The 23,620-nt window shown below is 40.5% G+C and overlaps 2 protein-coding genes across 5 annotated transcripts; both read right to left on the minus strand.

Moving 5' to 3' along the window:
• Window positions 1-984: 984 nt before the first annotated feature.
• LOC106578604 (uncharacterized) lies at window positions 985-14,384 on the minus strand. The gene is made up of 7 exons (XM_014157597.2): window positions 14,133-14,384; window positions 11,894-12,038; window positions 11,536-11,649; window positions 9,005-9,149; window positions 2,414-2,562; window positions 2,059-2,198; window positions 985-1,469 (listed from the first exon to the last, which is right to left on the minus strand). The coding sequence occupies exons 1-7, from the start codon at window positions 14,284-14,286 to the stop codon at window positions 1,276-1,278; spliced, it is 1,041 nt and encodes a 346-aa protein (XP_014013072.1). The 5' UTR covers window positions 14,287-14,384; the 3' UTR covers window positions 985-1,275.
• A 307-nt stretch (window positions 14,385-14,691) lies between these two features.
• Window positions 14,692-18,418, minus strand: LOC106578631 (uncharacterized). Of its 4 annotated transcripts, none has more exons than XM_014157640.2 (8): window positions 18,120-18,402; window positions 17,675-17,789; window positions 17,422-17,566; window positions 16,841-16,954; window positions 16,536-16,680; window positions 16,193-16,341; window positions 15,613-15,746; window positions 14,692-15,299 (listed from the first exon to the last, which is right to left on the minus strand). In XM_014157640.2, exons 2-8 carry the CDS (start codon window positions 17,778-17,780, stop codon window positions 15,154-15,156), a joined length of 939 nt encoding a protein of 312 aa, XP_014013115.1. In that variant the 5' UTR covers window positions 17,781-17,789; window positions 18,120-18,402; the 3' UTR covers window positions 14,692-15,153. The 4 variants fall into 4 exon arrangements, 3 of the variants coding, with proteins under 3 accessions (XP_014013115.1, XP_014013114.1, XP_045558131.1); XM_014157639.2 differs by having other exon boundaries at window positions 16,536-16,698; window positions 18,120-18,398; XR_006760699.1 differs by having other exon boundaries at window positions 16,193-16,268; window positions 16,536-16,954; window positions 18,120-18,418.
• Window positions 18,419-23,620: the final 5,202 nt, after the last annotated feature.

Here is a 23,620-nt window from a genome sequence, read left to right on the forward strand (position 1 = left end):
AGGCTTCCGCCATGCATGCTGAGACCGCTGGGAGGAGATGTTTCCCTGCGATGGTGTGAGAGGGCAGTTTCTTCCCATTGAACCAGTCCTTGTCAGTGCTGCCATCCCCCAATACCGAGCCTGCTTCCTACCCGTTTATAGACATCGATAAGCCTATATTTTTCATTGTGTGCTGATGCTGCACTGAGGCATGAGCTTGAGCTTTCTCTTCCTCCTCTTTGTCATCGATTTAGAGTATTTCTTTCTAATCAATATCGAGGTTTTAGTCCTCCTAGATGATGTCCCACACTCCATAGCGTGTGCACATCATAGCCTTTTTGTCTTCTACCAAACCAACCTATCTTTCGCCTCAAGGCTAATAGCCTATCTAGTTAGCACACTGCTAGCCAGAGAAAGTGCGTGCTTTCTTTGTTACTCCACGAACAACGCGGGTCTCTCGATTGTCACGCTGTGAAGCTAGTGCTGTCAGTCTAGTCAACATGGCCCATGAGTGGTTTGTGCTAAATGTGAGAGGAAAGCTAGCAATTCTACCTGTGTAGGTAGAAAAGCTAGTTTGGTGTAACTAGCCTTGTGAGTTACACAGGATAGGTTTAGCCTTGCAGCGAGAGCTTGTCCTTTGTGTGGTAAGCTAGCTTTGAAGCTAGCGAGCCAAGTTAGCTAAAGCCTTGCGGCTAGGCCTAACCAAGTCTCGATAGCTAGCCGTGTGGTGCTAGCTAAATGGAGACTGACGAGTAGAGAAATTATTATACTCAAAGCAAAACCTTCCTATTGGTCAGCACTCAATACTATCGACAGGAGCTGAAGTCCAATGTTCGGCAGCATTAACCTCTAAACATCAGTAGCGAGCCAGGAATCTAGTCATGCTGAGGAAGGCTTTTATGAATGCAGTCACGTCCGCAAGGAAGAGAGGTAAGAATGACCAGCTGGTGAGCGAGTGGCTCCCTTTATGGAGGAGGAGTGAAAACTCAGTGAAAACCGGTAAAGTAAGTTCAAATAAAGTTTATTCAACATTCTGAATTGTTAAGGGACTGTTTGGTATTCTGGAATCTATTTGTTTGTGATGAATGTGGAGGCATGTCAACACTCTAAGCTTAGAGTTAACTCAAGCTGTAGCTACCCATCACCAAGAGCACAATGTCCATTCTTACAGAAAATACTATTAATCAGTATCAAAATGATTTACATGCAAAACAATTCACTTTGGGTAAATCCTCAACAGGAGTCGTTTCTGTCCTAATATGGACACTGTATCCTCTGCTAATTGTCTAAGTTATTTCAGAAGACAGGATTCACAAAACCAATTTGTGAAGCCATTGTGCTGTCCTTTCCCATTGGTTTGCATACAGTCTTGCAGAAGTCAGGTTTACGGTTGGGCTCCTCGGTCAAATAGTTGGAGGTGTCATCTGGGTAAAAGCATGCAGCGATCAAACGGATACAGTTCAGGACAGTTGCCGCAAGCATAAGGAACCCTGTGTGGTTGGGACAAGAAATACAAAGTCAAGTGTAATGTAAGTGTTACGTAACTGTTATTCATCAGATTATACAAAATTGTCTACAAGATTTTTCTGGTATTCAATTATGACTGGCCTACAGCGTTAGCTTAGCACTGTTCCAATTACAGTATATGTTATGTGACTATAAAATCATGTTATAATTGGCCAGCATCTGCCTACATTAAAATTGATCTGTTACAGAATGTGAGTGTGAGTGGTTGGTATTACTCCAGTATGTGTTCATTCCATAGAGCTGTACTAGAGAGCTCATCTCCTATCTTTGCAATGTGCAAAGTCTGAACAGACAAGGTTAGTGATTTACTGCCACCTGATTATACATTTACATTTTAGTAATTTAGCAGATGCTCTTATCTGGAGCGATTTAGGGAATGTTTGCTCAGGAGTATAATTCCTGCTGACCTGGATGGAATTCTGTGATCTTCCTTAACCCATAGCAAGTTCCACTGAGTTGAAAGTGGTGAATGGTGAAAGCCCTCAAAGGCACTGCATATGATTAAACAGGCTTTGGGCTAAGTGCGCCCTCTATACAACTCTATGTTCTTACCACAATATACTGTGTTAGGAGCAAGGTCATGGACACGATAGCTTCTGGTGAACATGGCTCCCAGGCCCACAATCAACACAGGGTAGACAGTAAACGTGTAGCGGATGTACTTGGAGAATATGAAGCTCTCAAAGACAAACCTGTTAGGAAATAGCATTGTTTTCAAAACTGAATTAAACCCCAGCTTCCAAGTATAGTGTACCGATTTAGTCAGTACGGTGTCCATATTAGGACAGCCTCCGTCTCAGCAGGAGAGACTATCCTAATAGGGACACCACAATGATAATTTTTCCATTCAATCAATGATTACGAATTATATGTATGGGCCAATTATTATTTCATTGTCAGTTATTACCAGATGAGCATCCCCAGGAGAAGTACAGTGAGCACCATTGAGCTGACCAGAGGATCAGGTAGCCCAGCCTGGTACCTCAGCACAACTCCCAGACTGACCAGGGCCTCCAGGAGAGTCCACCAGCCAAACACAGCCAGTCCGTTCTGGGTCTGTCCCACACAACACCAACACATCAATGCACAGTTAGACCAGAGGGACCACGATAAAAGACATATGAAACAGACATATTAAAACAAGACGTAGTATTTATTGGTAAAGGATCTGTTTTTAGAATATGTATTGGTGTGTTTAGATTTGTGATGTGGCCCTGGTTGGCCTTGTTTTTAGTGGAGGCTCTAATGCCTTGTTTTTAGTGGAGGCTCTAATGCCTTGTTTTTAGTGGAGGCTCTAATGCCTTGTTTTTAGTGGAGGCTCTAATGCCTTGTTTTTAGTGGAGGCTCTAATGCCTTGTTTTTAGTGGAGGCTCTAATGCCTTGTGAATATGGGTTAGGGGGCCGGAGGTGCGCTGAGGAGGGGCATTGGGTGACCATAATGGCTGGGCTCTCCGCTGCCTTCCTGGTGCACGGCTTAGCGGATGGATGCGAATGTGTGAGGTTTTGTGAATGGTGAACTTCCCTTAAGGGAAGTCGGAGGTGATACCTATGGTGTATTCAAGACAACTGGGAACTCTGAAAAATACGAGGTCAAATCATGACGTCAGTGATCTTCAGGTCGGAAAGGCTGAGCTCTCGTGAGTCGGAGCTCTCGAGTTGGAAATCCAAGTTGAATGACCGCTCAAAACTATTTTTTCCGAGTTGTTTTGAATGCGGCATAAGAGGGAATCCTGGCACCGAGCGTCATGGCTGCCTAAGTTGTTGCGCGTAGAGAGGCCAAGTTCAGTCTTTCTGCCATGCGGTTATGCTGTATTGTGTAAGCAGTCCCGTGAAACCAACCACCTCTGTATCTGTGTTAATGCCCAGTTGCCACACCCATAGCAGTATAGGGTGAAAAGAACCCTGGCCTGTGCTGCGCCGTGAGTTTGTACCCAGTGAATGTGTGTGCATATGTGGCTGATGAGGAGCTCCAGGTAAGTGGTTGATGTTTGCAGCTCATCTATATTGCACCAAGCATATTAAGGTATTCTAAAATGTTAAGAGAAATATAAATTAGGCCTGTGTATTTATTTTTAATGTGACAGATATAATTTAATGTGATGTTCGTGCGGTATGTTTGTCCAAGTTCATGTGTTGCAGAATGGTGTTTTGGCGCATAATGACGGTCCCCTTGGCGAACATACTGGCAATGGAGTGATGATGAGGCGCTCTGAAACGTTGAAGAAAAGATGACTCTGTCCCATTATACGACTGCATGGTCCTCGAGTATTTATTTTATTTAAGTATTGGATTGCAGTATTTTGCTTTTCAAAGTGTGCTTTTTCATTAGGCCTATTTGGTCAATGCATGTATTCTTCATTTAGATGTGTTTTTGCATTTTTTCTTGACCTTTATTTTTGATGTGCCTTGTCTTATTTTTTGCTTTTTTGTCTTGAAATGTGAGGACACATTTAAAAACTTTGGGGGGGGGGGGGGGGTAAACATGTAACATGCATGAGCTCTTGAATGCAGCCTCATAGACTGGTAGAACAGGTGTTCCTTATTGTTTATTAACTACGTGGCCTCTAGTATAAATGATTGGCTATCAGTTCAATCATGGGATACCCTTGCCTTGTGTTGATTGGCGTGCACTGGAAGGATGGGAGTGGTGGTGTTTTTTTAATTCAAATTAAGTAAAATTATTGTTATGGCAATATCCTTTTCCATATTCACAAAAAGCACATTTCTCTCAAATTTGGTGCGCATATTTGATTAAATCCCTGCTGGTGAGCATTTCTCCTTTGCCAAGATAATCCAATTGATAAAATCATGTTTAAATTGGAGAAAAAATATTTTAAAAATGTATAATCTTTGTAAATGATATCATAAATAGGACTGGTGGAGTTGTCACACACGCAGCTAACATACACATTCTGAAATGTCTGCGCTACTCAAAATTATAACCAACTAATTGCAGCATTACCGCAAAAATTGAAGAGGCAAGTGGAAGGGGGAGAAAGTAAGGGACTTTTCTGTCGGCCCTGCATTAAAGATCAATATTGGTTAAACAGAATTCGGATAAATAAGAAAGTATATCTGTTTAATTTAAGTACCAACAAATTGACAGCTGTGCCATATAGATTGCAAAATAGTTGGGAAGAGATTTTTGGTTTATGGACTGATACACAAAACAACGCTGGATTCAAAACTTTGAGTTTTTCAATTTCAATTAATATACAACATTTTTGGCATCAATACAATGTTAAATATATGGGGGATACAACTATTCCAGCACTACAGATTTTTCTGTGAAGAGACTGTAACGCCCTGGCCATAGAGAGGGGTTTTTTGTTCTTTATTTTGGTTAGGCCAGGGTGTTACATTGGGTGGGCGTTCTATGTTCTGTTTCTATGTGTTTGTATTTCTTTGTTTTGGGCCGTGTGTGGCTCCCAAATCAGGCACAGCTGAAGTTCGTTGCTGTTGATTGGGAGTCACACATAAGTGCATGTTTTTCCGTTGGGGTTTTGTGGGTAATTGTTTCTGTGTAGTGTGTTTCACCTGACAGGACTGTGTTGGCTGTCAGTTCCTTGTTTTGTTTGAATAGTGTTACGGCAATAATTAAATATGTTGAACACTAACTCTGCTGCGTTTTGGTCCACTCTCTCTAAATGCAGTCGAGACAGAATCATTAGATAGTTTGTTTTGGTATTGTCCATATGTAGCTTGTTTTTGGTCGCAGGTTCAGGAATGGCTGAAGAATTGCAACATTTACCTGGAGCTAACTCTGCAAATAGCACTGCTGGGTGATTTAAAAAGTCATAGTCAATCGATCAATAATATAATAATACTCTTAGAAAAAATGTTATCTTTCATTTACAATCTGTAGAAACTATGTGAATAGAAAGGTTCAGAACTTTTGTGAAACATCAGAGCACAGTTGAAAAATATATGGCAAACAGAAATCAAAACTGGATGGTGTTCAGAGATAGATGGGAGGGTTTGAGTGGAGCTGAAGGGTGGGACTCAAAATAAGAAGAGAACTAATGTAAAATATACTGTGTCTGTAAAATGTATTTTCTGTCTGTTCAGAATGTTTGTGAAATAGCACAGTTGAAAAATATGGCAAATAGAAATCAACACTGGATGGTCTTCAGAAATAGATGGCAGGGGTTGAGGGTAGATGAAGGATAGGACTAAAAACAAATCAAAGATAACTACTGTATATACTGTGTCTGTAAAATGTACAGTACCAGTCAAAAGTTTGGACACACCTTCTCATTTAAGGGTTTTTCTTTATTTGTTTTACTATTTTCTACATTGTAGAATAATAATGAAGACATCAACTATGAAATAACACATATGGAATCATGTAGCAACCAAAAAAGTTTTAAACAAATCAAAATATGTTTATATTTTAGATTCTTTAAAGTAGTCTCCTTTTGTCTTGACAGCTTTGCACACTCTTGGCATTCTCTCAGACTGCTTCATGAGGTAGTCACCTGGAATGCATTTCAATTAACAGGTGTGCCTTGTTAAAAGTACATTTGTGGAGTTTCTTTCCTTCTTAATGCATTTGAGTCAGTCAGTTGTGTTGTGACAATGTAGGGATGGTATACAGAAGATAGCCCTATTTGGTAAAAGATCAAGTCCATATTACGGCAAGAACAGATGAAATTAACAAAGGGAAAGGACAGTCCATCATGAAGGTCAGTCAATCCGGAAAATGTCAAGAACTTTGAAAGTTTCTTCAAGTGCAGTTGCAAAAACCATCAAGTGCTATGATGAAACTGGCTCTCATGAGGACCACCACAGGAAAGGAAGACCCAGAGTTACCTCTGCTGCAGAAGATAAGTTCCTTAGTTACCAGCCTCAGAATTGCAGCCCAAATAAATGCTTCACAGAGTAACAGACACATTTCAACATCAACTGTACAGAGGAGACTGCGTGAATCAGGCCGAATTGCTGCAAAGAAACCACTACCAAAGGACATCAATAATAAGAAGAGACTTGCTTGGGCCAAGAAACACAAGCAACGGACATTAGACCAGTGGAAATCTGTCCTTTGCACTGATGAGTCCAAATGTGAGATTTTTGGCTCCAACTGCCATGTCTTTGTGAGACGCAGAGTAGGTAAACGGATGATCTCCGCATGTGTTGTTCCCACCGTGAAGTATGGAGGAGGAGGTGTGATGGTGCTTTGCTGGTGACACTGTCAGTGATTTATTTAGAATTCAAGGCACACAACCAGAATGGCTACCACAGCAATCTGCGGCGATACGTCATACCATCTGTCTTGTGCTTAGTGGAACTGTAATTTGCTTTTCAACAGGACAATGACCCAACACACCTCCAGGCTTTGTAAGGGCTATTTAACCAAGAAGGAGAGTGATGGAGTGCTACATCATGTAACGATCTGCGCTGAGAGTCGGGAAGCAAGTTCAGGGAGTGTTTTAATAAATAAATGTAACATAATACAACACATAGACAAGAAACAGAAACAATGATGCCTGGGGAAGGAACCAAAGGGAGTGACATATATAGGGAAGGTAATCAGGGAAGTGATCGAGTTCAGGTGAGTGTCATAATGCGCTGATGCGCGTAACGATTGTGACAGGTGTGCGCCATAACGAGCAGCCTGGTGACCTAGAGGCCGGAGAGGGAGCACATGTGACACATCATTTGACCTGGCCTCCACAATCACCCGACCTCAACCCAATTGAGATGGTTTGGACCGCAGAGTGATGGAAAAGCAGCCAACAAGTGCTCAGCATATGTGGGAACTCCTTTAAGACTGTTGGAAAAGCATTCCAGGTGAAGCTTGTTGAGTGAATGCCAAGAGTGTGCAAAGCTGTCATCAAGGCAAAAGGTAGCTACTTTGAAGAATCTCAAATTTAAAATATATTTTGATTTGTTTAACAATTTTTTGGTTACTACATGATTCCATGTGTTATTTCACAGTTTTTATGTCTTCACAATTATTCTACAATGTAGAAAATAGTAAAAATTAAGAAACACTCTTGAGTAGGTGTGTCCGAACTTTTGACTGGTACTGTATATAGCATGTATAAGCTGGAAGTAGAAACCTAAGTGTTGTTGTCCATTAGTTTACTCCAATTAGGGGAGGGGAGATAGGGTTAGGGGGAAATAATGAAGGAAAATATATTTTAAAAAAATATTAGATTTTTTTTATATATACAATGATTTGGAAAGTATTCAGACCCCTTGACTTTTCCCACATTTTGTTACTTTACAGCCTTATTCAAAAATTGATTGAATTGTCCCCCCCTTCATCAATCTACACACAATACCCCATAATGACAAAGCAAATATAGTTTTTTATACATTTTTGCAAATTATACAAATGGAAAAACTGAAATATCACATTTACATTAGTATTCAGACCCTTTACTCAGTACTTTGTTGAAGCACCTTTGGTAGCGATTACAGCCTTAAGTCTTCTTGGGTATGACGCTACAAGCTTGGCACACCAATATTTGGGGAGTTTATCCCATTCTTCTTTGCAGATCCTCTCAAGCTCTGTCAGGTTGGATGGGGAGCGAAGGTGCGCACAGGACCTCAGACTGGGGGTGAAGGTTCACCTTCCAACAGGACAATGACCCAAAGCACACAGCTAAGAAAACTCATGAGTGGCTTCGGGACAAGTCTCTGAATGTCCTTGAGTGGCCCAGTCAGAGCCCTGACTTGAACATGATCGAAACATCTCTGGAGAGACCTGAAAATACCTAAGGTGCTTCAACAAAGTACTGAGAAAAGGGTCTGAATACTTATGTAAATGTGATATTAAATTTTTTTGCAAACATTTGCTTTGTCATTATGGGTATTGTTTGTAGATTGATGAGGATATATATTTTTTATCCATTTTAGAATAAGGCTGTAACGTAACAAAATGTGGAAAGTCAAGGGCTCTGAATACTTTCTGAATGCACTGTATATCCCACTGGGCACACACTGGTTGAATCAACATTGTTTTCATGTAATTTCAATGTAATTTCAATGAAATTGCGTTAAACCAACATGGAATAGACATTGAATTGACATCTGTGCCCAGTGGGATAGTGCTACATAATTTTATCTTAGGTCATTGCTGCAAATGATGCCAAGAAAACCTTAATGATCTCTAATGACTACTAAGACATATGAATCCGATATATTAAAACAAGACATACTGTACCAAGGTTAATAAAGTACTATCTTATCTTAAGGTTAGTGAGGTCATTGCTGCAAATGATCTCAAGAAAACATCTATTACGACCTGTTAGCGTAACTGTTCCGCTTGCGGCTTTCTTAAGAGCACTAACTTGTATTTTTTGCAAACAAGAAAAGCTAGCACTTCGGCTGCACGGGTGGTGGTATTTCAAGCTAAAGAGTAAGTTTAACCAATTCAACTTGGTTACATAAGGTAATTTTGCCCTGAAGCTCATTGGCTAACAGCAGCATGATAAAACAAGCAACTGTGGTACATCTTGACATCATTATGTAGATAAGATCTTGAATTCACCAGATAGCGGGTCCACCAGGGTTCTTTAGGGTTATTGATGGCCAGCCAGGTTCTGTGATTGTGCAGGTTTCGGTAGGACACATACAGCATTTGGAAGCTGTGAATTGGCATAACCCATTTAAAAAACAGGGATGGAAGAAGGTCACTGTAAAAACACAAAAGATGTTCCATATTTAGTATTGCCTTTCTTGGTTCTGCACATAGGCCCACTGTATTTATTTTGTCATATTTTAAAATCCCAAAATATGTATCTTAAAGGGGAAGTTTATATTTTAAGGTCCAATGCAGCTGTTTTTATCTCCATATCAATCATTTCTGGGTAACAATACAGTAACTTACTGTGATTGTTTCCAATTAAAATTGTCATCAAAAAGATCCATTTCTCAAGCAAGAATGTTGCTAAGACTGTCTGGGAGTGGTCTGAGTGGGAAGGGAAACTGAAAAATAGCTGTTATTGGCAGAGAAGTTTGGAACTCGCTTTCTTATTGGTCTGTTATCTAATTTACCGCCTGTGTGATGTCACCAGGCAGGCCAAATCTCCATCCCAGATAAACAGACTAAAATTTCAGGTGGTCTTTTCAAACAGCTCTTAAACTAAAAGGGTATTATCATAATTTAAACAATTTCACAGTATTATTCAAACCTCATAGTGTAGAAAAACAGTTAAAGTCGGAAGTTTACGTACACCTTAGCCAAATACATTTAAACTCAGTTTTTCACAATTCCTGACATTTAATCCTAGTAAAGATTCCCTGTGTTAGGTCAGTTAGGATCACCACTTTATTTTAAGAATGTGAAAGGTCAGAATAATAGTAAAAAGAATGATTTATTTCAGCTTTTAATTCTTTCATCACATTCCCCGTGGGTCAGACGTTTACATACACTCAATTAGTATTTGGTATATTTGCCTTTACATTGTTTAACTTGGGTCAAATGTTTCGGGTAGCCTTCCACAAGCTTCCCACAATAAGTTGGGTGAATTTTCTTCCATTCCTCCTGACAAAGCTGGTGTAACTGAGTCAGGTTTGTAGGCTTCCTTGCTCGCACACGCTTTTTCAGTTCTGCCCACAAATTGTCTATTGGATTAAGTCAGGTGTGATGGTCACTCCAATACCTTGACTTTGTTGTCCTTAAGCCATTTTGTCACAACTTTGGAATTATGCTTGGGGTTATTGTCCATTTGGAAGACCCATTTGCAACCAAGCTTTAACTTCCTGACTGATGTCTTGAGATGTTGCTTCAATACATCCACATAATTCTCCCTCTTCATGATGCCATCTATTTTGTGAAGTGCACCAGTCCCCCCTACAGCAAAGCACCCCCACAACATGATGCTGTCACCCCTGTTCTTCACGGTTGGGATGGTGTCCTTCAGCTTGCAAGCATCCCTCTTTTTCCTCCAAACATAACAATGGTCATTTTGGCCAAACAGTTCTATTTTTGTTTCATGAGACCAGAGGACATTTCTCCAAAAAGTACGATCTTTGTCCCCATGTGCAGTTGCAAACCGTAGTCTGGCTTTTTTATGGCGGTTTTGGAGCAGTGGCTTCTTCCTTGCTGAGTGGCCTTTCAGGTTATGTCAATATAGCACTCATTTTACTATGGATATAGATACTTTTGTACCTGTTTCCTCCAGCATCTTCACAAGGTCCTTTGCTGCTGTTCTGGGATTGATTTGCACTTTTCACACCAAAGTACATACATCTCTAGGAGACAGAACTTGCCTCCTTCCTGAGCGGTATGACGGCTGCTTGGTCCCATGGTGTTTATACTTGTGTACTATTGTTTGTACAGATGGACGTGGTACCCTCAGGCGTTTGGAAATTGCTCCCAGGGATGAACCAGACTTGTGGAGGTCTACAATTGTTTTTCTGAGGTCTTGGCTGATTTTTATTTTATTTTACCATGATGTCAAGCAGAGGCACTGAGTTTGAAGGTAGGCCTTGAAATACATCCACAGGTACACCTCAAATTGATTCAAATTTTGTCAATGAACCTATCAGAAGCTTCTAAAGCCATGACATCATTTTCTGGAATTTTCCAAGCTGTTTAATGGCACAGTCAACTTAGTGTATGTAAACTTCTGACTCACTGGAATTGTGATACAGTGAATTATAAGTGAAATAATCTGTCTGTGAACAATTGTTGGAAAAATTAGTTGTGTCATGCACAAAGTAGATGTCCTAACCGATTTGCCAAAACTATAGTTTGTTAACAAGAAATTTGTGGGGTGGTTGAAAAACAAGTTTTAAGGACTCCAACCTAAGTGTATGTAAACTTCCAACTTCAACTGTGTATATATAAAAAAACACAGGAAAATCACGTTTTTGACTGCATTGGGCCTTTAAAACTGTTAGATGGTTCCTCACCCTGAAAGTAGTCTAGCTGAAGTTTGTAGTGGCTGTTTAAATAACAGTAAACCATGGGTTAGAGTTTATCCTGGCACGTACACCACTTTCAGGATGAGAAATCATCTAACATTGCATTTTTAAAACTTCCCCTTTAAATGCAAAAAGTGCCAAACTACTTACTGCCTGTCCCAGAGAAACAGCCAGGTGATCTTTGCTACGTTGATCATAGTCCAGATCAGATAGAATGACGGAGGGTGAATCTCAGGGTTGCAGGAGACTGGACCAAACACATTCCTTTTGTGCAGAGAACATCAATCACAACTGAGTGATATAAATCACACATGCTGTACAGCCTCATCATTTAATTGTCATCACTTAGGCATTCAGTTAACCTTTGGAAGACTAGGGGGTGAGTGAGTGAGTGAGTGAGTGAGTGAGTGAGTGAGTGAGTGAGTGAGTGAGTGAGTGAGTGAGTGAGTGAGTGAGTGAGTGAGTGAGTGAGTGAGTGAGTGAGTGAGTGAGAGTGTATGTGTGATACCTCTGGAACACAGTAAAAAGAGAGTGTATGAGCCAAGCACTGTTCCATAGCCGGAGCATGATCCAGGTGTTGTCTGCCCAGCAGTCCATTGTCACCTCCAGAGGAAAGGACTCAGACACATTATCCAATGCGGTCATAAACAGACCTAGGGAGTAAAGCCATTGCATGTTCGGTAAAATGACTCTGTAGAGAGCAATAGTAATGCTGTCTTTTTGTAGGCATTGACTCCTCCATGGCTCATTGGCCAAAGCCTACAGGGAAAACATGTTTTTGTTGTTGAGTCTTTAGATAAACGCAGAAAAGAAGGTCTTTGGTAAACACCGGCTTAGGAGTCCCTATATGTTTTGGTCTTTGAGATAATCTTCATCAGCTAATGTCTTTTTGTGTGAATTTTTTTACATTTTTGCAAACAAAACAAGCACATAAAGGCTTCAGAACTCATAAAAGTCATGTTAACTGACTGATATTATCTCATAGAACAAAATATATACGATCTCCTAAGTCTGTGTTAACCTCAGGCCTTATTTTAGGCATTTGTCCCAAAACCCCATAGTTGCCCATTAATTTCCTCCATAGGAAAGGCTAAACGAACCAGAGGTAACTCATTTCCGTTTTTTTTTTTACTATAAACTAGCAAGCTCTACAATCCATGTGCTACAGTGTCCATATTAGGACAGCCTCCTGCTAAGACTGAGGGTGTCCTAATATGGACACCATACAGTTACTGTGTCTAACAGTAAGTATAGAGTTGCAATGTAATACCAGTATAAGCTCTGTGAAGATGAAGCTGTATTGTGAATAACAAGCCAGCTTATCCTATTGGCAATGGAGATACTTTAGTGTTTGGCTCCCATCATAGGAAACAGATTCACAGCATGCACAAGTATGGTGTCGATATTAGGACAGCCTCAGACTGAAACAAGCCCTGCTGACACAGTCCTAATATGGACACTGTATAACAGTGAGATGGAGAATACATCAGTATGAGCAGTAACATCAAAGACAGCACAGTGTGAAGATGTGCAGAAACTGCTTCTCCAATAGAAATCCCTGATCACACCTCGAGGTGATGTCATGGCGGCGTTAGCAAGAATAGCCCATGCATAGAAACACTTCCCCTGGGTCTGACGATTGTGTTGCGTAGAACTGCGCATGTGCAGGTCATCAAATGAGAGGCACTCCTTCGATATAAAATTGATTTTGACAAAAATGAAAGCGTGTCAGTTTTTCACTTTTTTCCCCAGGTTATTGTAATGACATGTTCAGCTAGTTAAGACATTGGCTCGAATATAGGTTGAGCCTTTAGAATTTGAGAAAATGAACAACTAAGGACACATTTGTCCTGTCTCCCATTGACTTTCCTGTTGAGACTCCTTCGCGACGCATTCCCGGAAGTATCATGATGTTGTGCCTCTGGGTTTGAAAACTCTGTGGTAACATCACCTCCAGTTTACAAAGTTTCCTTTCAGACGTGTCCGGATAGTGCGTTTATCAACTCATCTGCTTATGTAATGTAGTTGGTGACATGCAGATTAGGATTTAAAAATACAATCATTGGCCTCTCTTCAGTGCTGGGCTGTAAAAAGGTGACATTTAGAATGCGTGGCAGACCAAAGGTCTATCATTAGATAGTCATTCCACTGTGGATACATTGGTGTATGACAAGTTGTTCTAACTTATCTTCTCAAAGGGATCCTTTGGGTGACATACTGTATATGCATTTGAAAAATCCCTGCAGGAGATATCATTTACAGGTCATATTGGGTAAAATAGTCATTAATTACGACAGTGACAAAGTTATCATATATACAGGGGGGTCCGAAATTATTGGCAGCCTTGATAAAGATGAGCAATAATGACTGTGTAAAATACTCAAACACTGACTATATTGTATGCTTAAAATTCTTAGAAATTCTATTAATTTAAACTAAAACAATAGCTAGGATGAAGAAATGTTTAATAAATAGTATTTTTGTCACGCCGAAAGATTAATATTAAAAAAGTAGTCATAAGTTTAGTATTTGGTCCCATGTTCCCAGGACGCAATGACCACAACAAGCGTTTGACTCTGCAATCTTGACTCTAAAAATGGTGGCATTATAATCATTGCATTCAGGATACATCCACTAGCCACTGTACTCGTTTATCCAGAGTGTCTGCTGAACCAAAGTCCCTGATGCCCTCACAGTATTGCACTTTAGTACAGAGATGGACCAGGTGTCTGGTAGATTTCACTCACCGCCAGAGTTGGTCCCTGATGCTAGAACATGGAAGGTCTCGGAGACCACCAGGCTAACCATGGCCAGAGCGATACATGCACCGTGTAGGACCACATGGTGATGGTGTCCCTCCATACTGGCCTGGCCATACGGAGACACACGGGAGCGGTACATGCTCCCTGTCGAGCTATCAACTGTAGAACGCTCGCCTCACACACCACACTCTTTTATACACACACACACTATCTTGGATCGCGTGCATTGGACTTTGGATGATGGCACTGTTTCAGTCAGTGTATCATGGTTTACTGTAGCATAATAGGTTTACTGTGTGTGTGTGTGTGTGTGTGTGTGTGTGTGTGTGTGTGTGTGGTGTGTGTGTGTGTGTGCGTGTGTGTGTACATACATTTGTGTGTGTGTGTGGCCCTGTGTGAATGAACCCACAACCCTGGTGTTGTTATTTTACACCATGGTCTACCAACAGCTAGGAAGCAATGGGTGCTCCTACTATTGCACAGTGGTACACGGTTGTATTTACTATTGTTAAATCACAATAACATTTACAGATAAGTACGTTAGTAAGTATAATAATACACTTTATTTCTATAGCTTCATTCATACATTAATGCAGTCCAAATTGTTGTACAGTATGTCACCTAAAACAAAACGTCAAAACACAAAGGTAGATCAGATCACGGTATAAAAACAATATGGTGGTAGTTAAAGGTTAACAAAATAAATAAATAAATAACACAATCACATTAACGTCATTGAATTAGTATTGCGGTCATGAGAGAATTCCGGTTCATAGTTTTATCACACACAGTCATTGATATGATTTCGAAAAGACATTAGCATGGCCAATGAGCTCAATCTATACAGTACAAAGGCACTTTTAGCCTAAATCATAAATGTCTTGCTGAAGCAAAGCCTTATGAATCCAACACAGGGAGAGTTTGATCATGTCTCAGCCATTAAATGTTTAAGAAAACAACATTCAAACAAGGGGGCGTATGAATATCCGCAGCAGCTCTCTTCTTCCTACATAAAGATGAGCTTCTGTGTTCTGGCGATGTCCACTGGAGACATGAGCTCCTCTTCTCCGTAAAACGGTTTGTTCTTGTGCTTCCATAACACCATGACAATGCGTACAAGGAACATGACACTAGTTATGGCCAATATGACAGCTGGAAAAGAGATGAGGCATCAAGCATATTAGCCATAAGCGCCATGGGAAAGTCACTACAGTGACTACAGACAGTGATACGAGAATAACATTGACACTAGTCTAGTAGTGAAGATAGTGTAAACATTGCCAATTGCACATAAGTATACTCAGTTCTCATTATACTTATGTACAGTAAATATAACACGATCTAATCTTAAGACTTGGTATATCTACTAATAAAACATATGTACGGTGTCCATATTAGGACAGGCTGTGTTATGTTATCTTCCTCTGGGTGTCAGTTTAGGAGTCAGTCAGGACATAGGGCCTACCAGACATGATGTCTATGTGGGTACCGGGCGTGGCTGGATTGGCCACACTTGCTGCCAACACCAGGATCACCACAGGGTACACTGTGAGGATGTAACGCACGTGCTTATCCAGGTACCAGTTCTCTATGACAAACCTGAGAGAGTTATAAGGAGGAAGAAAATATAAATCAATAGTGCATCAATCCCATGGTTAAAAAAAGGGGAGAGAAGGAAAGGTTTCTGGTGATTGTATGGTGGCCCAAAGGGGCAAATTAGCTTTTAAAATATAGTGACAGCATGCACACAACGCAGGCACTTGCAACGCAGGCATACGCTGTCACTACATTTTAATCAAAATGATTTGCAGGCACTTGTTTTGTGTGCACGAGCTGTCACACAATTTTTAGAAGCTACTTTGTCGCTTAGGGCCACTGTATCATTATCTTGTCATGCCACTGTCATAGTTTATGTATAGGTTAAGTAAATCCACTGTTCATGAATTTGCAATGGAAAATCTACTGGCAAAGCTCAAATGGTGTGGTTTATTGAATCAACATCACTGAATTAAGAGGTTAGATAAAATGTAGGATCAAACTCTCACCATCCTATGAGTCCCAATTGGAGCAGAACTAGTACCATTATTGCAGCATCTGTCTTGGGTATTGGGGTTTGATGATCTAAAACAACGGTCAAGTGTAAAAAAGTAGCCACAGCCCACCATGTTGCATACAAAGCCACTCCGTTTTGCACCTGTAAAGAGTTAAAAAATACGGTGCCCATATTAGGACAGCTTCAGTCCTACTGAAACTGAGGCTTCATAATATGGACACCATAAACAGATAACACATGTCTGTACCGAAAAAGTAACTGTCCGGCACACTTGTGGAAGGTTTGTGTACACAATACAATGTTCTTGGAGAATCGTAGAAAAAAAGTTTTTGTACCAGTATTCGAATGAGCCAGAGATCATTGTTGTGATATTTATGGAGCCACGCTCCATAGACGACCAGTCCGTAGCAGGAGAACATGATAATAACACAGTTGGAGATGGCCTGTAATGCTGTGATCAGGAGTGTTGGCACCATCTTTCTATGACAAACACAGAATCTAGAAAACGTAATCTGTCTTGAGAAATACTATACAAGTGATTTCCTTGCCACGAATTCAAAGTAGAAACTCAAAAACAACTCAAAACATTTTAAAAGTTGTATATAATTGCACAGTAAATACACATAATATGATCACTTACTCTTTGTCGTACAGAAATAACCATGCCATATTCAAAATACTATTCACAATCCAGGACAAGTAGAATCCGTAGGGCAGGACAGCAGGAGTGGTGTACATCCATGTATAGGCTTCCCTAAGGAACAGGAACATCATCATGATAATTAACAACAACAACAAAATCACCATCACCATCAGCCTCATCATAATCAAAAACATCATCATCATGGCCAGAACTAGACCTGGGAATTTTGGAAAAGTTACCCGAATTCTGCAACCCTAGCCAGGACAGTAAAAATCACTCTTTCTGCACTTCAATTATTTGTATTTTTTTTGTCTCACCTAAGTTAGATTGCCAGTAAATACAGGCTAGTTAGCCTGGATGCCTCCTTATGGAATTGTCATGTTTGGCAAGACAGTGAGAGACAATGATTCAGCAATATAGCAGGAACCGATCTGGGACCAGGCTAATGTCCAGTGCAAAGTTCATTTCATTCCAGCCAGGGTTTGGCTTGGAAAATAACCAAAAATGTCTGAAGGAACAATGTTTACATGATTGTTGTAGTGTCAGCGAGAGTCTAGCTTTAATGGACAGTATCGTACCTTCTACGGAGATTGTGTATCAGATAGATGAACATGCCGATCAACCAGACGTTAAGGACGTCCCATAGAAAGAGTACCCATCTATCCGGGGTTAGGTGGGTTGTGGACTTGCTCAGCACATACTGTGTGGTTTGCATGAACGCACCTACATGTTCAAACACACAGGTTACAAAACATTCTGTCGGATGCAAAAAAAAAAGGAAGTATATTTCAAACAGATGTCATTGACTTGAAGTGGACTTTAAGAATTCACCTGTCCAGGGCCCAAATAGAGCCAATATGTTGAATGTCAGTGCAATTAGATAGCTGATTAGGGCCAGAAACATCAGTAAAACACGGATTGAAATGCACTCGCCCATGTTCAGGATCTGAGGACAGAAGTACAAAACTAATTTCAGTACTGACATTTCAATCCATTTCAGTACGGTCATTTTAGTAGTAATTTCAGTCAGAAGTCACATGTCATTTTAGTCAGTCACACCCTCATTTCACTATGTCAAAAACATTTGATTTCTGTGTTCTACCCCGCTGCACCACATTGGGCAGTTTGTTTCGTTCCACAATGTTTCTCAGATGGCCCTATTCAACATTATTACAGTACAACAATGCATATATTGTTCCTCATAAAATTCAGTTATTTGTTTCTAAACGATACTGTCATAAGACTGATGAACAGTATGTGAAATAGAATATCTTACCTTACGATGGTGGCCCTGAAACACTGTTAATTCCTTCTAGGATAGACCTTCTAGGATATTCTGTGGACAAAGTCAAAAACAGATTGTTCCCAGTTGCTCCCACACAGGAGAGTAGGTGGATGCAGCACACATTAGGTTCACAGTCTTGAGGATGGTCTGTCTGCTGCTGGTGCTGTCTCCACAGATAATAAATAGATCTGCCCATGGACGGAGAGAGATGTGGGTGGACGTAGCAGAGACTCCTCCTCTATCTCCATTCACAAGACCAACATTAAGTCATATCCGAAGGACAATCCGCACCATTGTGTGCGGGAACAAGTCGTGTCATTGTTGTAATAATGTCAACCCTTACCCAACGTTGAATAGGCCACGGCATAGGAACACTGTGGAACAAAACAAACTCCCTTATGTTGTAATAGCAGAGTCACCTCAATGTTATGTCCCTGAATAAAAGAGGAGCCTGTACCTCACTCAGATATCTTAACCATCTAAATAGATGATGTATTCCATGGGCCCACAAGGTGTCAGATCTGCTCTATTCTTTTTTTATAGCCATGCTGTAACAGCATGTGACATATAGCCTTATACCACACAGTGTCACCATTGCGTTATATTACACCAGTAGGCATACCGTGCATTTAGTATTATTTCTGCAATCCGTTAATTCTTCCGCCAGACAGCATCGCCTGCAGCTCAATTCCTGTTTACATGTGTACTGCTTTTAAAACACCACTGAGCTCTTAACAAAAGATCCTCCCAAACCCAATGGCAACACTGGCAATAACTGGGCGAGGTTTCTTCTTACATCTCAGGCATGTTTTCTAATAAAGGTGACTCTCCACGACAGAGGCTGTCCTAATATTGTAACGGCTGTCGTAGTAATGAGACCAATGTGCAGCGGAGGATGTGTGTTCATCTTGAAATTTAATAGAAAAAGAGAACACTTACAAAATTAAACAAAAGACGACAGCAAAACAGTCCTGTCAGGAAAACACTCTAAACAGAAAACAATCACCCACAAACCACAAAGGAAAAACAGGCTGCCTATGTATGACTCCTAATCAGCAACAACGAACTACAGCTGTTCCTGATTGGGAGCCACACACGGCCAACCAAAGAAACAAACCAACATAGAAAAATAAACATAGAACGCCCACCCATGTAACACCCTGGCCTAACCAAAATAGATAACAAAAAAACCCTCTCTATGGCCATGGCGTTACAAATATGGACACTGTAGGGTTAAGACATTGTGTACACTCTTAAAAATAAAGGTGCAATTTGGAGACAAATAAGGTTCTTGAGAGCGATAAAATAAGGGAACCATTTTTGGGTCTCTGAAGAACCATAAATAGTATAGTTCTTTAATTATGAAGAATTATGAAGAACCATAGATGCCACGTCAAGAACCCACATTTAACTCAAAGGTTCTTTATCAGGCAAGTTCTCTAAGGAACCTTAAGAGCCGAGGGAGAACCATTTAAGAACCTCTATTTTTTTCCAGTGTACTGAAGGGTAATTGAGACTAGTCATTTGATCCTTTTATTTCTGTCCTGGGGACGAGGGAGCGGGCACCGTGGCACCGCTTGGTTGGTGTTCCACCTCCCGACAGAGCCCTCGACCCAGAGAGCCTACTGCGCCAGATGTTGTCCCGTGGTGTATGGCGTTTCAAACGCTCTGCATAATTAATGAAGCACTCCCCAGGGTATTAAGCACTTATGAGCTCTCACACAAAACACTGTCTCACACACGTAGAAACCAGCCAGGCAGTCACACACACAGGTAAGCACACACACACACACACACACACACACACACACACACACACACACACACACACACACACACACACACACACACACACACACACACACACACACACACACACACACACACACACACACAGTAAAGCTACTGGCCTATGATACTAGGAGGTAGAGGATGGGAAGCCATGCCAATCAGAGTGATAAGGATTCTTTAAAGTTTCATTGGTCATAGCACACTGACGTGTCTACTGGGCCCTCATTTTCTCTTAACAATCTTGAGGACTTTTTCAGGCAGAAGGGAGGCTATTTGGCTTTTAAATCTACCTCATGGAAAAACATGTGGTTATTTTTCACACAAGATTTCACAGGTGATGCCCTGCAAACAAGAATTAGTCGTTAGGATGTCCCCAGAACTTCACACAGTGTTATCAACTTACATATTTGACACACATCATTACATAGTATATGTTTATATACGAATGATTATTTAACATGTTCCTCAGCAGAGATTTAAAGTCACAACCTCTTGGGTCACGGCATTCCAAACTTCCTTCTACGCCACCATGTCTGTGTCAATAACTGATTCCACCGGTATTCATACACTTTGGACTTTAAAGTAGTTATCAGCTTCGTTAATAAAAATACACTGAAGATAAACTATTATATTTATCATAGTGATTCAGAAGCAACATGAAAATAGAATAATATGCCCCACCAACATTAAACTATACAGAAAACCCCTCAGCTTGCTGAAATGAAATCAAGGATGAGAGAATAGGCAGATTAACTGATAACTAAAATAGCAGTGCACTTGGCACTATTTTGCTAAGTGCAGAGATGTATTATAGGCCATGAATCTTAATGGGAGTTCTGAGAATGCTACAGACTTTGTGGCACAGCAGAATGATCAGCGTACCCGAAGTCCATTATGAGTTCTAATTCCAGGTGGGGGTCATACAGAAATGTCAGGTGATCATGTCAAATGTAATCCTATTGATTAAAGATGTGTACACTGTTTTAGCTGAACAGCGTATCACTTACCTTAAAACCCCCATAACATTTCATGACTTCTATTTATACAAAATAGCTGTTTTCACATGTTGAGCTGGAATATTCACGTGAAAACAAAAGAGATGCGTAAGGTCGTTGGTTCACGTATGAAACCATGTGTTCACATGTATTACAATTAGAGTTCACGTGTTAACATCACCTTTTCACATGTCAGGAGAATAACATGTTTTCACCTCATGTGTGAATTGCAGATTCACATGTGAAAAACTGTCATGTGAAAATCTAACTCTCACACGTGGAATAGCCTTTTCGCTGGTGGAAAAACATTCACGTGCGAAAATTGAATTAGCAGTTTTACATGTGAAAAACTTTCAAATGTTGTCACGTGTAGTTCCATGATATCACATGTTGACATTTTGCATCCCCATGTTGTCACATTTATTTCATGTTTTAAAATGTGCTCAAATGTTTTTACGTGAAATTCCATGTTATCACATGTTGCTTTTAGATGTCACATTATCACATTAACTTCACATAAGATTACATGTGAAATGCATGTGGTTTTTCTAGAAGGGAAGGTAATTCACAGTAAAAACTGCATATTTCGTCTCAATCAGAAATGACCTTTAATGCAGCGAACCTTCCGCGATACTTTGACGATAAGATTGAATCCAGCTCTATTGCATACACACCATCTTTCATCACCCATTTGATGATGGATACTGCTCACGTCAACTCCATCACTATACACCACTATCCGTCACTTGGACTGATCTGTGATTCAAGCACTTTTAACTACATCTGTACATCATCCAAGGCAAAGGCCACTGAAGTCATCTAAATCATTAGATTTAGTTGGAAGTCGGAAGTTTACATACACCTTAGCCAAATGCATTAAAACTCAGTTTTTCACAATTCCTGACATTTAATCCTAGTAAAAATTCCCTGTCTTAGGTCAGTTAGGATCACCACCTTATTTTAAAAATGTGAAATGTCAGATTAATAGTAGAGAGAATGATTTATTTCAGCTATTATTTCGTTCATCACATTCCCACTGGGTGAGAAGTTTACATACACTCAATTAGTATTTGGTAGCATTGGGTCAAACATTGGGTCAAACATTTCGGGTAGCCTTCCACAAGCTTCCCACAATAAGTTGGGTGAATTTTGGCCCATTCCTCCTGACAGAGCTGGTGTAAGTGAGTTAGGTTTGTAGGCATCCTTGCTCGCACAAGCTTTTTCAGTTCTGCCCACAAATATTCTATAGGATTGAGGTCAGGGCTTTGTGATGGCCACTCCAATACCTTAACTTTGTTGTCCTTAAGCCATTTTGCCACAACTTTGGAAATATGCTTGGGGTCATTGTCCATTTGGTAGACCCATTTGCAACCAAGCTTTAACTTCCTGACTGATGTCTTGAGATGTTGCTTCAATTAATCCACATAGTTTTCCATCCTCATGATGCCATCTATTTTGTGAAATGCACCAGTCCCTCCTGCAGCAAAGCACCCCCACAACATGATGCTGCACCCCCGTGCTTCACGGTTGGGATGATGTTCTTTGGCTTGCAAGCCTCCCCCTTTTTCCTCCAAACATAATGATGGTCATTATGGCCAAACAGTTCTATTTTTGTTTCAACAGACCAGAGGACATTTCTCCCCATGCGCAGTTGCAAATCGTAGTCTGGCTTTTTTATGGCAGTTTTGGAGCAGTGGCTTCTTCCTTGCTGAGCGGCCTTTCAGGTTATTTCGATATAGGACTTGTTTACAGTGGATATAGATACTTTTGTACCTGTTTCCTCCAGCATCTTCACAAGGTCCTTTGCTATTGTTCTGGGATTGATTTGCACTTTTCACACCAAAGTTCGTTCATCTATAGGAGACAGAAAGCGTCTCCTTCCTGAGTGGTATGATGGCAGCGTGGTCGCATAGTGTTTATACTTGCGTACTGTTGTTTGAGCAGATGAACGTGGTACCTTCAGGCATTTGGAAATTGCTCCCAAGGATGAACCAGACTTGTAGAGGTCTACAATGTTTTTCTGAGGTCTTGGCTGATTTCTGTTGATTTTCCCATAATGTCAAGCAAAGAGGCACTAGGTTTGAAGGTATGCCTTGAAATACATTCACAAGTACTCCTCCAATTGACTCAAATGATGTCAATTAGCCTATCAGAAGCTTCTAAAGCCATGACATCATTTTCTGGAATTTTCCAAGCTGTTTGAAGGCACAGTCAACTTAGTGTATGTAAACTTCTGACCCACTGGAATTGTGATACAGTGAAATAATCTGTCTGTAAACAATTGTTGGAAAAATGACTTGTGTCATGCGCAAAGAGGATGTCCCAAACGACTTGCCAAAACTATAGTTTGTTTACAAGACATTTGTGGGGTGGTTGAAAAACGAGTTTTAATGACTCCAACCTAAGTGTATGTAAACTTCCAACTTCAACTGTATCTGCACAATCTAAGACTGTAGGTTTTATTGACAGAGACCATCAAATCTTATTTGTATGGTGTCCATACTAAGAAAGCCTCAGTTTCAGCAGGACTGTTGAGACCGAGGCTGTCCTAAAATGGACACAGTGTGTAGTTCTTTAAATAATATCACAATCCTTAAAAACTGCACCATGAAATGCCAGAATAAACACTACTCTGTTTTGAAACAGACATTGCGGAAAGAATCTACAAAGAATAGGTTCCGCAATGGCTACAACAATGATGCCTTA

Source organism: Salmo salar, chromosome ssa19 (assembly GCF_905237065.1).
Source record: "Salmo salar chromosome ssa19, Ssal_v3.1, whole genome shotgun sequence".
In the NCBI taxonomy this organism is placed as follows: Eukaryota; Metazoa; Chordata; class Actinopteri; order Salmoniformes; family Salmonidae; genus Salmo; species Salmo salar.

Excerpts from the sequence above, each read along its gene's own strand:
- LOC106578604 (XM_014157597.2), bottom strand. The coding sequence starts at position 14,286 with ATGTACCGCTCCCGTGTGTCTCCGTATGGCCAGGCCAGTATGGAGGGA. Across the intron at positions 9,150-11,535 it reads CTGTTTCTCTGGGACAGGCA|TGACCTTCTTCCATCCCTGT; the intron begins GTAAGTAGTTTG and ends GTGTTTTTACAG. Across the intron at positions 1,470-2,058 it reads TCCTAACACAGTATATTGTG|GGTTCCTTATGCTTGCGGCA; the intron begins GTAAGAACATAG and ends CCAACCACACAG.
- LOC106578631 (XM_014157639.2), bottom strand. The coding sequence starts at position 17,780 with ATGGGCGAGTGCATTTCAATCCGTGTTTTACTGATGTTTCTGGCCCTA. Across the intron at positions 17,567-17,674 it reads TCTATTTGGGCCCTGGACAG|GTGCGTTCATGCAAACCACA; the intron begins GTGAATTCTTAA and ends TTGAACATGTAG. Across the intron at positions 15,300-15,612 it reads CCACATAGACATCATGTCTG|CTGTCATATTGGCCATAACT; the intron begins GTAGGCCCTATG and ends TCTCTTTTCCAG.